This window comes from Oryzias latipes, chromosome 8 (genome assembly GCF_053564925.1).
Source record: "Oryzias latipes strain Hd-rR chromosome 8, Olatipes_Hd-rR_3.1".
In the NCBI taxonomy this organism is placed as follows: Eukaryota; Metazoa; Chordata; class Actinopteri; order Beloniformes; family Adrianichthyidae; genus Oryzias; species Oryzias latipes.
Window position 1 is genome coordinate 7,818,081 of NC_136244.1, and position 13,491 is coordinate 7,831,571.

The following is a 13,491-nucleotide window of genomic DNA, read 5'->3' on the forward strand; positions in this document are numbered from 1 at the left end:
TGTCCTTGGGAAAGATTCTGAACCCCAAAATTCTCCTGGTGGCTATAGGTTGGCTCTAGTGTTCTGCAGTGGTGTGTGAATGTGTGTGTGCATGCGAGAATGGGACTGTGACTGTAAAGCTCTTTGGGCCTTTAAGAAACATAGTAAAGTGATTTATGTACCATTTACCATGCAAGTCTACTTAGAAGTTTTATCTGTTGTTCTGAACCTGTCAAATCTTAGGATTAACAATGTTGTGATCTCAGATTTTCAAAACATTCTAAATTTTGTCCAGGCCGTCTACTCGACATCCTTCGCACTAAAGCGGAGCGGGGCTACGTAGCGTTCCTGGAAAGTCTGGAGTTTTACTACCCTGACTTGTACAAGGTGGTTACAGGAAAGGAGCCCACACGACGCTTCTCCACAATCGTAGGTAAGACAAAAATGTTCATGTTTTCTCAGATGACGATGGTTTCGAGACCTCACCACCTTCATCTCAAATGAGTAAAATCTTTGCAAGAACCAAGGCGTTGGAAGTGGCGTGAGATTTAAAATCTATTTCTCCGTGTTTTGATATTGTTAAAAACTCTGATTAAATAATTATTGATAAATATTTGGGAAATTTTCATATTCTGTTTCAGTTGGGATGTGGTGTAGAACTTAAATACTAAGCTTTTGGATAATTCACCCTATAGCTTAGCCATCAAATTACTTTCCATGTTAGAACAGCTTTAATTAAGGGAACAACCAAAGAGTGTTGGTATTATGAACTGAAAAAAACATAACTGTACATTTTGAATATTGGAGTTTGTTTTTTATGCCTCTTATGCTATGTTCACACTGGGCATGTGAAGCACATACAAGAATGTGCTAAAAGTGTGTTCACTATCTGATACTAGCATATCTTCAGGCTTGGTGCAAAATGTTGAAGTGGTGGAAATCTCACAAATCTTGCCCCAGGGTTTTTCTTGCACAGCTCTATTCTGACATATGAAGGATTTGGTGTCATAATTCTGTCTGGGAACAAAGCGCAATTATTCTTTTTAAACTCCGTGATCAATTTTCAAACAGTTGACTCTCCCTTGAATTGAAAAGAACTCCATCCGTACGTCCCAACCAAATTCAAGCCCCTGATGGGTCAAAGTTCAACCTGGTTTAACTTTCAACACGCGTTCAACGGCCGCAAGTGAGAGTTTTAAATACAGAAGCCCGAAATGTGTGTTTACAGGCATTTATGTAGACTTTTCATTGAAAGTGGCTGCTTAAACTCTCGTTGATGAGGGCGATGTGAACGTAGCTCTAGTGTTGGCTCCCAGCAGCTTCTGTTCCTGAATTTAAAACTGCCTTTAAAAAGCCATATATATCTTCTGCATTTGGGTTTACCACACATGCTCGTATTCTTCATGCCCCATTAAACTGCCTGAAATGAAATCTTCTATCTTTTCTTCCTTTTCTGTTATCTGTCTTCAGTGGAGGAAGGCCATGAGGGTTTGACTCAGTTTCTCATGAATGAAGTGATGAAGCTGCAGCAGCAGACAAGAGTCAAGGCCCAGCAGCAGGCTGAGCTGAGCAGGAAGAACTGCACCTTGGAGGACGAGCACAAGAAACTGCGGCTGGCCAACCAGGAGCTTCAGGCCTTCCAGCAAAGTAAAAAAAAAACTATGGTTTCATTACACATACCAGGAACCCCCTCTGCTGTACTTTTGCACTGCATGTTATCATAACGGGTACAAGAAACATAGATGAAAGTTTATTTCTGCTTAAGAATGAGTCCAAGCACTTGGTTTTTACTTATGGGCCAAAACCGCTAGCTTGATCGCTGCACCATGTTTGAGCCTCACATGAAACCAGGACAATGCGGTTTTGTCTTTGTGCCCTGTGCATATCTGCAGATGGTACACAAGCACCTCTGGGCTTAAACAGCTGCTAAAAATAAACCGAGAAAACTGTTTGGGCTAGCTCTGCACACGTTTCTCACAGACTTCCTGACCTACATTCAGACACATACACACATAAAGCAGACATGGCATAATTTCAGATTTTGTAGGACTCTTGACTTATATCCAAAGATCAAGATTTCAGTCATTATTATTGTGCTGCAAAATAAAACACTGAAGCAAGCAAAAAGTATACCCAGAACTGTCAGGGCAATGCCTTTGTAGTTTAGTTTTTATATTTTTTCATGTTTAGGGCTTTCGGTGCTTGCTTTTTTCAGGTTTCTGATTAGGGTTCTAGTTGCCAGTTCTGTCACAACGTTTGATCACAAATAAGGTTGCTTTTTCAAACTCTTTAAGCATCTGGTCTGCTGCTTTTGTCTACTCTATCACTACTACACCAGATAGACAGGAAAACATAAAAAAATATAGAGATCTGAAAATGTTTCCTTAACTTGCTTTCACTTTTGCAGGGTACAATAAGTTGCGAGAGGAGAGGAACACTTACAGTGACGAGTTGCTGAGAGTAAAAGATGAAAACTACAAACTGGCTATGAGGTATGCCACACTGAGTGAGGAGAAGAACATGGCCGTGATGAGGAGCCGAGACCTGCAGCTGGAGGTACTTGAAGACTGGCGCTGTCAGTGCTGCATCTGGTCTGAGTTTGGGGGAAACGAGACGTTTAAGTTGTTCCTGCATTGCAGATTGACCAACTGAAACACAAGCTAAACAAGGTGGAAGAAGAGTGCAAGATGGAGAGGAGGCAGAGTCTGAAATTGAAGAACGACATTGAGAATCGGCCAAAAAGAGAGCAGATTTTTGAGCTGGAACGAGAGAATGAAATGCTCAAGATTAAACTACAGGAGCTTCAGTCCATCATACAGGTACAGGTTCTAAATCTGCCCAGCCTGACTCTTTTGCAGGTGTCTTGAACTTCCCAATTTGGTTTCTGCAGGTTTATGTTGTGATGTTGTGAAAGTGCAACTGGAATGTTGTGCGATATATTTGAGCCGAAAGTAAAATGTAATCTTTATTTTGCATATGTCATAAAAGTCCAGAGGGATTTTGGCTCAGGGGCTTCATGGTGGTGAAGTGGTTTGCACTCTTGCCGCACAGTGCAAAACCTCTTTATTGAAATCCCAGTTGGGTCCTTTCTGTATGGGCTTTGTACGTTCTTCCCTTGCAAATATGCATTGTAGGTCCATCCGTCCATCAATTTTCTTAACCTGCTGCATCACCTTTGGGGTCACAGAGTTGCTGGAGCCTGTCCCAGCTACTGTTGGGTAAAGGCGGGGTACACCACTTCCATGAAATCTCAAAAACACTTTTGGCAGGAAAAGTTTAGCTAATTTTAAAAAAATTATGGTGATAATGACTCACCTTTTGTCATTCACATCTTTAATTGACTACTTGCTGTATTGAAATTATGTAAAATTTATGGATAATTAAAAGGTAACACAACAGAACAGTTGGAGTCTGACTCTACTCTCAGCCCAGATTTTAAAAATGCAACAACAAAAATTGGCGGGGCTAGGGGAAGCAGGCTGAGCGCATGAGGTGTAATCTATATCTGTGATTGACAGTGACAGTGAGGTTAGCTTGAAGTAACTAGAGTATCTTTTCATCATTGTCTCGATTAAAATAAGAAAAAAAACACATGGTTGAAGAGGTTTGATCAAGCTGCCTTTCCATCCCACAGCGGTTCTCTGTCTGTCGGCAAGCCAGCTGCCCAGGGGCCGGGGGTTAGTGAGCAGGCGAGCTCTGCCGCTCTTGGCATTGCGGGGTGAGCTCCTGCGCCCCTTGGAGCGTTCAAAGATGGGCGGAGGGTTTTATACTGGAGCTGAAGAGCATGAAGTAAAAGGACATGGGACACTAGGGGAGCGCCCACAGACTATTTTAGACCAATAATTAATAATTTTAGGAATTAAACAAGTTTCTTTTAAATTTTCAAAAATTTGGCCAGGACCAACAATCAGCACTTTTAAAACCGAAACAGCCAAAAGAAGTTGATTTACTGTTTAATTACCCTTTAATTCTTTATAATACAGTTACACCATGTGAAAATGTGTGGATCACATTTGAGACAGTGGGTAAATAAGGTACTTTTTAACCTGAACACTCATATAGTTGCATCTTAAACTTACATTGTTGTGAGAAAAAAGTGACTAAATCATGCAATTTATTATAATGATTACTATCTATATCTAATAAAAATTGATATTGTACATTTTTTTGTGGATTTCATAAAAGGGTTGAAAAAAACCTCTTAACTGAATGTTTTGTCATTTCTTTAATGTAGTGGGCTTTACATGGTTAAACATTTGATTGACACCATCACAGTATGTAATTAAGTGAGATGGACACACTAAAAATGTTTCTCAGAAAAAAAACAACCAAGAGGAGCGCTGAAAGAGATGTCTGTTTGGCAGCCATCTTGTTAGAACACTCACATCTTCTGTTGTTTCTGACTTCCAAACATTTTCACAATCAGAGAACAGCCTATTGCGATGGACTGGAGACCCATTCAGGGTGTATCTCGCCTCAGTATCTGAGATAGGCTCCAGCAAGCCCGTGACCCTAAAGGGTCAGGCAGAATTAGAAAATGAACAGATTTATTGTTTTTTCAGTTTTATCGCTTCTACATAATTTCAAACCCTGTGTCCTAGTGGCATACTGGCCTCTTGTCTGAATTCTACCTAAAACATAATGAGATCCATTATTTTTTTGTTTGTTTGTTTGTTTTCTGGCTCCATCTAGATAGATTATTAATCTTGAAACAGAGAACACATCCATGAAAACAGCAATACAAGTATTTGATTTGTCTTTGTTTATAAAATTAAAAAAGAGTCATACAAAGACAGCGTAAGTGTAGCTTCTGCCTGTCATGTAACTCCATGTCTAACTGATGGGTTTCAATTTTATGCTTGTGTTTCTTCACCTAGCCCGGGCCCTTGCCTGAGTCAGACAAGGCCATTCTTGACATTTTGGAGCACGACAGACAGGAAGCCCTGGAAGACAGACAGGATCTGGTCAACCGCCTCTACAACCTGCACGAAGAAGTCCGACAAGCAGAGGAACTACGAGATAAGGTTACTCACACAAATTCAAGTACTCAGGATTGGGAGTTGATGTGAGAAGCAGAGGGAGGCAAGGAACACACCCTATTAACACAAAACCTGTGACCAATACTCAGGGGAGCTTTATGAAACGCACCCTATACAGAAAGCTCCATCTGCCTTTGTTTCTCTTCCTCTATGTGCCCGTTTATCTAGCTAACCTGAATAACTCTCCTGTTCCTGTTGTGTGTGCAGTACTTGGAGGAGAAGGAGGAGCTTGAGCTGAAGTGCTCCACACTTCAGAAGGACTGTGAGATGTATCGGAACCGCATTGACACAATCTCTACGCAACTTGATGAGGTGGAGAAGGAAAGGGACCAGGTGAGAAAACTCATACTTTCACACACTGGTTTTTGTCGCTTTGTCTAAATATCAACACCTTTGCTGCTTCTTTACTCTTGCTCTGCGGCTTCAGGCATTTCGAGCCAGAGACGAGGCCCAGCATCACTTCTCTCAGAGTCTCATCGACAAAGATAAATATCGTAAACAGATCAGAGAGCTGGAGGAGAAGAGCGATGAACTCCAAATTGAGATCGTACGAAAAGAAGCCAGGCTGCTCACACTTGAGAGTCGGCTTCGACGGATGTCCAAAGACATTCCCTTGGATCAGGTCAGACACAAACAATAAAAGGCTAAAATCTTACGACTTGTGAAGCAAGGACTAGAAAGGCAATCAAAGCAATGTTTTTGCAAATAGCTGCTAGAATTCTTCATACCGTTTCTCTGTTTTTGTAGAGTTTACCGAGGGACTTCCCTCCAGCCATCATCTCCCAGATGGACGAATTTAAACAGCCACAGTCAGAAACGTCCAGTGACGAGTCACATGAGGAAAAGTTATCATCTGAGGGGCCTCGACTCATTCGCAGACCAAACCTTAAAGCAACAGTAAGTTAATGCAAGCATCTCCCATATTATCTGGGCTTAAGTTGTGTGTGTAGTATCAGTCAATAACAAAAACCTAAAAATAAAAAGGATTAGCCAACATCTTAAGAAATGTTTTTATGTTTGAGCGATTATGCCAGTCTTTTTTTTTTTTTTTTTTTTTTTATGCCAGATTATGCCAGTCTTTGGAACATTCTTGTTAAAAGACTAGTTTGTAACTGGAGATGTTTTTGTCTACTTACTGAGTTCCTATAGTAAATATATCTGGCTAGCGAGATTATTTAATATTATTGTTATTAATGGACCAGCGATATTTAGCGATGGTAACAAATGAACTACAGATCCCATGATGCCGTGTTTCAGCTGCCTTGTTGAACAACAGTGTTACCAGATTTTGCAGTTTCCTGCCCAATTGGACAGTTTTGATTCTAAATTTGGGCGGATTTGGAGTCACTTCTGTGGTTTTTGTTCCTTATTGAAGCAACCCTCAACAGTGGCGTGTAGTTGGGGGAGGCGGGTAAACCAGACCTGTAAAATAACCTCGCCATCGTGAGCAACTAATGATAAAATGAAACCGTGTTCAGTAAGCTGTTCTATAAATGCAATTTAGAATAATGACCTTTACTCATTTTTAATCCTCAAAATCACTGTATTTTGCGTGTTTCCTTTCCAGTTACTGTGAGGTGGAGCAGCTCACGGAGTTCAACCTCGATTGAAAATCCCTATTAAACTGAGTTGATCGTGTCTCTTTAAGTTACTGAGCTTATGCAAAGAATGTTATTCTTTATTAATGTTTTTTCCATTGTAGCCTTTTTTATTACATATATGTAAATCTGTTGTTTATTTGGTATTAGTATCTGACATAAAGTTGCACTGAATTGACAGAAAGTGATACCAGCAGTAAAACAACGGTGCTTTTTTTACATATTAATTAATAAACAATAGATCATTTGTTAATGAATATGTATTAGTTTTTGGGAGGATTTTAACTGTTGGTTTTGCACAAAATTAGAAAAACACCAAATGTTTTTTGAAGTAATAGTCTATTTGATGTAGATTTTTAATGTTTTTTTTAACATTTAAAAAAATTATATTCACAATAACAGGTTTTCTCAGCCCCAACAGGGTTTAAACCTGCAGCAACCTTTTAAACTGAGGTCCATGTCAATACCTACTAGGAAACCAGTGCCGGTCCACACACTTTAATTTCAACATTGTAAAGTAACCAGTTAAAGTCCCACTCTGATCATATTTTGACTGAGCCTATTATTATCAGTGTAAAGGTGTTCCCAGTGGTCTTTTAATTTATGCAATTTTTTGTGCCAAAATAAAAGAAACCTGTGTTGTTTTCTAGGACATAGTTTAATTTGGACATAAATTTAGGACATCGCAGAAGTTCTTTAAAAATTGACCTCTGTGTTGTTGGGACTATTGGCATAGAGTGACCCCGCCCCCCTTGTGGCCTGCCCACCATATTTTCAGATCACAAATACAATCTTTTTCAAATATTTCTTTCAACTGCTCCTGATCCACAATTTGAATAAAGACATACTCAGAAATACAATTTTACGCTGAATTTTCTTTATACATGTCATCAGAAAAGTGCCACAAGAACATGTTAAAAACACCCAAAACACATTTTCTGTCAGTCTGGGTGTTTAAATATACCAGAAGATTTACTAATCGTAAATGTCATTTGTTTTTTTATCATTAATAGAGAGCAAAATCTTCAGTTTGTACGCTGAAAGACCCTCAGTTCAACTCCGAAGGCTGTCAGCGTGGTATGCTACCCTTTACTGTCTGTGTTCCGAAAGCTTTCAGTGCATCGGTTGAGACTAACTTGCAGCTGTCTCCGCCTCACACCCTCCCATTCTGCCAATCAAGGAGACCTACTGGGCATTCAGATGCCCTTGCACCACAATGGCGGTTCACTCCCACCGTCGCCAAGCTTCCCGATATCTCCCACTTATCCGGGATCCACAGGCCCCCCCTTCTCCTCCTCCTCCTCGTCCCCTTTCCCATCCTCCTTTCCCCTGTCGGAGCAGTCCAGGTCAAACTTGGTGAGTCTGAGTTAACTGCACTTTTCTAGTGTGCTGTCGGGCTGCAATAAATTGGGAAATAAAATGTGCTCTTCCTTTTCAAAAATCTTCAGCTGCGTAACCGTAACGACAGCATGATGTCTATAGTCGCAGAACCCCCAGAAAAAGCTTCTCTGTGCCGCAGAGAAAGGGAAAAGGAACACGACTTTTACCCCCGCAGGTACCCATGTCTGCTGAAATGAGATTTATGTGCCTATTTGATGTTTTTAATGCATTTCTTTTTTTATCTGTACTAGTCTCTCAGATTTTGATAGTGACACTATGGACATTCAGACAGGTATTGAACGCACTTTAAAAACCAAATGCATTTATCTTATTATTATTTTTACTTATTGCTGTGTTTTTTTCTCATAGAGGATGGCCCAAACTCTGTGATCTCCTCTTCGTCCTCCCACCAGTCAGAGGGGCTGGACTCGTACGACCTGGAGCAGGTCAACAATATCTTCAGGAAGCTCTCGTTGGAGAGGTACGGGACTGATGAAAACTCAAGAAACATGAAGTTTGTGGGTTTTCTTCGCTCACACACGCCTGTTTGTGTGTTGTGTGTTAGGCCGTTCCGCCCCTCTTTGTCCTCCTTTTCAAGAATCAGCTCATCTTTGAAGCCGGTGCAGGAGGTGTCATTTCTGGGAGACAACCTGCTTAAGGACATCACCTTGGTTGGTGGCAATGAAAGCGGGATCTTCATCTCATCCGTCCAGCCTGGAACAAATGCTGAGAAGGCGGGGCTAAAGGAGGGATACCACCTCCTGCTGGTACAGAGTTCATTTGATCCTACATTCTTTTAAACAAGTACTGTAATACAAAGCTTAAATGCACATATGAATCTCTACATTTGCTTTGATTTTTGCCTGTTGTGTTGTAATTAACAGTCGAGATAATTCAAATCATCTATTGTTGTGCTCTGATTGGTGAACCAGCTGGAGGGGTGTGTTCGAGGGGAAATCCAACGCATTGCATTGGATACCAGCACACAGGAAGAAGCCCACTGGACGCTGCAGCACTGCTCTGGATTCATCACACTGCACTATCGAGCCAGTTTTGATGGTAACCATTGTTAGAAATAAACAGAAAATCTACCCAGTAATGTCTAACAAAAATTGGGTAATTTGGATATTTTACCTCGTCTGACAGGTGTAAAAGCTCATTTAAAGAAACACTCTGATGAAAATGGTGTTTTTAACATGTTTTTGTGGCATTTCTCTTATCATCATATATACACATATGTATGTATGTGTATGTGTGTATATATATATATATATAAAATAAGCTTAAAATGGCATTTCTGAGTATTTCTTTTTTCAATTTTATGTCAATAGGGGGCAGATGAAAATGAGCAGAGCCTATTTGTGTCGTAGAAAATATGCTGGATGGGTCATAAGCTTCGTTCTGATGCATCCACTTGTAGACAATCACTTACATGTTTGTCTTTGTTTTCCTTGTCTGAGCTGGAATCTGGCTCAAAACTGTACGGCTGCATAGCTCCAATACTGCTTACCATTTTTGTTGCACCGGTAATGTTATGTTGGGGCTGTAAGCTAGCAGGAGCGCATGTAAACAGAGAGCTCTCAGTAATGGGGAAGGGAAGGGGGCGGGGTTGCTCCATGCCATTTTTCCTGCCCACAACGCAATGGTAAATTTCTAATGTTTGCAGAATTATGTCCTAGAAAACAAGACAAGTTTTTTGTTTTTGGCTAAAAGTGGCATAATCAAAATGAAAAGACCACTGGGAACAGTTGGAAAATAGATCAAAAGATGATCGGAGTGCATCTTTGAACTGTGTCACAGAAAACAGGAAATACGGATCTCTGTTAATTTGCAAGTGAACCCTGATGTGGTCACCACAGTAAAGATACAATGGACTGTTCTGTGGGTTAAAGAGAGGAAGTAAACTTATTGAAATCACAAAAGTGGCTTCAAATTTTAGGCGAAAATAAAATGATCCACAGCTAAGATATGAAGGAGTGTGGATCACTACAGTTGGATAAATGGCTAGTTTGTGGATGAGGATAATATAGACAGGAAATGGGTTTAAAAAATACTTTAATAGGATGTATAGTTTAACTTAAACTGCGTGATATTTTGATTCCATCTAGACTTATTCAGTTTTCTAAACTTTAGTGTGAAAGCAAATCAAACCATTTATTTTTTTCTGAACTTCCAGTCAAATCTAGTCTTCTGGTCTGTCTTGTTTTAAAAGTGCGTTAATGCTGTGTTTCTGCTCTCCAGCATATCGCCGTCTCCAGAGGGATCTAGCAGATGGTAAATTAGCTTCTGGCGACTCTTTCTACATCCGAGTAAACCTCAACATCTCCGGACAATCCGACTGCTGCTCTTTAAGCGTGCGCTGCGATGAAGTTGTGCACGTGCTGGATACCAGGCACCAGGGCCTCTGCCAGTGGCTTTGTGCTCGTGTGGAGCCATTTAGTGGCTCTGACCTGGCCGAGCGTGGCACCATTCCCAGCAACTCAAGGTACTTTGCAACTGTTTGTTTAATGTTCTTTCTCATGCAGGAGGATGTTTTATAATGGACAAAAGGAGTTTTGGTTTTGTTAAGACTTTTCTCTTGGTATGAATGGGTGTGTACAGAGCACAGCAGCTGCTGCTGGTGAAGATTCAAAAGTTGGTGTGTCGAAGTGGGAAAGAAGAAATTGACAATAGCAGAGTAAGTGAAAACTTGATTTTATATTCAAGCTACATATTACACAAAACAATTGTATAGTTTTTCATATCAATGCTATTTGATTTCAGCAGACACTTAGTAAGTTAGCTTCGATTTGGGTCAAACACTGTGTCTTCTTTACCTTTTGCAGCTTAAAGATTCTGATATTCTTTCTATTAATTCTTTATGTTTGTCTAGAACACTTTAGCGCCAGAAGAAACAAGCTCGTCTCTCGATCCCAAAGCCAGTCCACGCTTGTCCAGAGCGAGCATTTTCCTCAGTCAGATTCTGCAGGTATTTAAAGAAAACCAATCCCACTCTCATGAGTCAATCTGAGCCCTGATGTGCCATTTCTTGTGGGTTTCTTGGGTTTCTAGTTCGTCGGCAGGGTGGACATCAAATACAAACGAATGAACAGCAATGAACGCGTGAGGATTGTCAACTCTGGCAGCTCATTACTACCAAGACAAGAACTGGAGATGCTCAGGCCTGAAGGTGAGCATAGAAACAATGCTTTTCATGGATGTAAGGGGAATGACGGACCTTGGTTTGATTTTAGGACTAGGGATGCCACGATTCTCAGATAAATCATTGCATTCCTGTTTAGGACCTACTAGGACATAAAAAAATCAAAATCAAAAGTCTGGAACCACAAAGCCTAGCATAAATTCAGATATTCAGATATTTATGTCAAACTGAGAGAAGCTTAAAGGGAAATAAATATATTCTTCTTCTTACTGTTTGATGGTCAAGATTTCTTTAATAATTTATTTTAAGGTGGCAACTATGTTGTATTTATAGACTAATTCATATATTAACGGAACCAATTGTCTCTGATGTTACCTGTAGGATTCTAAATGATGAACATGAATGCCTAACCCTTGTGCTATCCTATGACCCCACCCTTACATTGACGTGTTCTCCCTACCATGACAAAGGTGGATAACGGTGAAGAGGATTTCATGTAATCCATGGACACCAGTGAAGTTTACAAATCATTGAAGAAAAAAGTTCAGGGGTCTAGATGACCCAACTTCCAATGTTAAAGTGCCTAGGATAGCACAAGGGCTAAAAAAGTGGCATGAACATACAGAGTAACTCCTATTCACTCAACAATTGGAGAACTGTCAATCAAGAAAGACCATAGAGATTCTGTTTTTTTTAGGCCACCCAAGACTGCAACCTTCACCCAATCACCCAATCTGCCTTGATTTCTTATAATTGAAAGATAATCCCCTCCCTCCCTGCTGCCCCTAGAGCTGCAAATAAAAGCACCAAATATTAAGAAGTGTTTTTTGACCAGGCAGAGCACAAGTGTATTTTTTGTGTGTTATTCTGCTCTGAACCTTATTTAACACAGTGGTTTACTGGAAGGTTTTGAAACCTGCCTCTGGTGGTTCTTTGAGGAACTGCAGAAGTAGCCACTTCCTAGTTTGATTAAAGTTCTCAGAAAATCTGTTTTTATTTTGTAACATCAGTATTACTTACATCTACCATATAACATTTTTCTGAAGGCTGACTAGAAATATTTATGTTAAGCTTTTGTTAAGCTGTGTTATTGTTTTATTAATTCATGGCTGATGCTCTGTAGGCTGATGAATTCATTAGAAAGACAAAGGAGAAAAACTCTTATCAAATTAGTGAAAAATAGATGGATCTCTCCAGGAGGCAGAAAAAGTTTTAGATGACAAAGAAAAAATGAAAGCTTTGTTTGTGTGGGAGTTAAGACTTGTGCTCTAAAAAACCAGAGGATCACACATAGAAAATGAAAGATTTCTAAAAATAAAATGTGAGAGCTAGAAGGGGGTTGAAGTCTCGGTGGAGGTAGAAGAAAGCTGTTTGAAGAATAAGATGAAAGCAAAGCAAAAATGTCTTTTGAAGTAAACAGAGCAAGAGTGTTTGAAATGTTAAAAAAATTACATTTACTGGTAGACTGTAATGTCTTTACCATTGCTTTGATTACCAAACGAAATAACAAAAGAGCAAAATGTATGAAAAAAATAAAACCTCAAGTTATAACAAATGAAACCAAACCAGGTAGAAAACAGGTTTCCCTCTTTTACAGGGCCATGCTTTTCTTAAGCCTTTTGTAGGAAAAAATATCTATGTACTGGATATGGTAATACATTACCTTTGGAACTCATAATAACATTTTTTATATTAAATATTAGTTATTTTCCTGAGCTTTTTTCCAATCCGGAAGTAAAACAACTCAATATCTGAGGTTGCGCCTTTCGCTCCATGTGGGTGCCGCCCATTTCTTGATGTCATCCTAGAGCCGGCCTCCGCAGCGTGTCTGTGTCTCGCCCACGAAAACAAACAACATCCAAACTTTTGCAGAGATGGATGTGCATATAAATTGAAAGCATTTTGTGGGTGTGTGTGTTAGCCTGGGGGCGCTGCTGCCAGCGCAGACTGTTCCTGGAAGCGCCAGTTCTCACTTATCTACGTCACAATGCGAGAACTTGCATGTTTTCATGGGTTTGGGGCTGGTGCTCAGAGCCCAGGTCTTTAGAGGAATACTCAGAATTGTGGCATCCCTAGTCCTAAATACCGATTTGGGGTTTCGATTTGTGAGGAATGAACATTATAACTCACTTAAAAGCTGAAAAAAATGGATTTTGCATGTTAAAGGTTCTAAAAGCGCAAACGAGAGAGTTTATTAGGTCAAAAACTAATTTTACAAGCATATTTTTTTGTGTTTGCTAAGTTGTAGAGAAATTTAGTTTTCCCCAGTATAAAGCGTTCTGTTTTTTTTTTTTTTAAACACAGTTTGCCTTATGATCCACAACCCCTATTATATGGATTAAGTGTGGTTGTG

General features: G+C 39.9%; 1 protein-coding gene across 1 annotated transcript in view; it reads left to right on the forward strand.

The window, feature by feature from the left end:
• card11 (caspase recruitment domain family, member 11) overlaps window positions 1–13,491 on the forward strand; it is a 29,554-nt gene that overhangs the window by 11,283 nt on the left and 4,780 nt on the right. Inside the window, exons 3-21 of the mRNA XM_011478466.4 lie at window positions 275–412; window positions 1,450–1,626; window positions 2,387–2,535; window positions 2,619–2,798; window positions 4,857–5,003; window positions 5,226–5,351; window positions 5,446–5,640; window positions 5,766–5,915; window positions 7,630–7,693; window positions 7,797–7,972; window positions 8,065–8,171; window positions 8,248–8,288; window positions 8,366–8,477; window positions 8,562–8,763; window positions 8,929–9,055; window positions 10,238–10,481; window positions 10,598–10,673; window positions 10,869–10,964; window positions 11,048–11,165. Coding sequence (XP_011476768.1) covers window positions 275–412; window positions 1,450–1,626; window positions 2,387–2,535; window positions 2,619–2,798; window positions 4,857–5,003; window positions 5,226–5,351; window positions 5,446–5,640; window positions 5,766–5,915; window positions 7,630–7,693; window positions 7,797–7,972; window positions 8,065–8,171; window positions 8,248–8,288; window positions 8,366–8,477; window positions 8,562–8,763; window positions 8,929–9,055; window positions 10,238–10,481; window positions 10,598–10,673; window positions 10,869–10,964; window positions 11,048–11,165 — 2,625 coding nt within the window. The remainder of the gene's footprint in view (window positions 1–274; window positions 413–1,449; window positions 1,627–2,386; window positions 2,536–2,618; window positions 2,799–4,856; window positions 5,004–5,225; window positions 5,352–5,445; window positions 5,641–5,765; window positions 5,916–7,629; window positions 7,694–7,796; window positions 7,973–8,064; window positions 8,172–8,247; window positions 8,289–8,365; window positions 8,478–8,561; window positions 8,764–8,928; window positions 9,056–10,237; window positions 10,482–10,597; window positions 10,674–10,868; window positions 10,965–11,047; window positions 11,166–13,491) is intronic.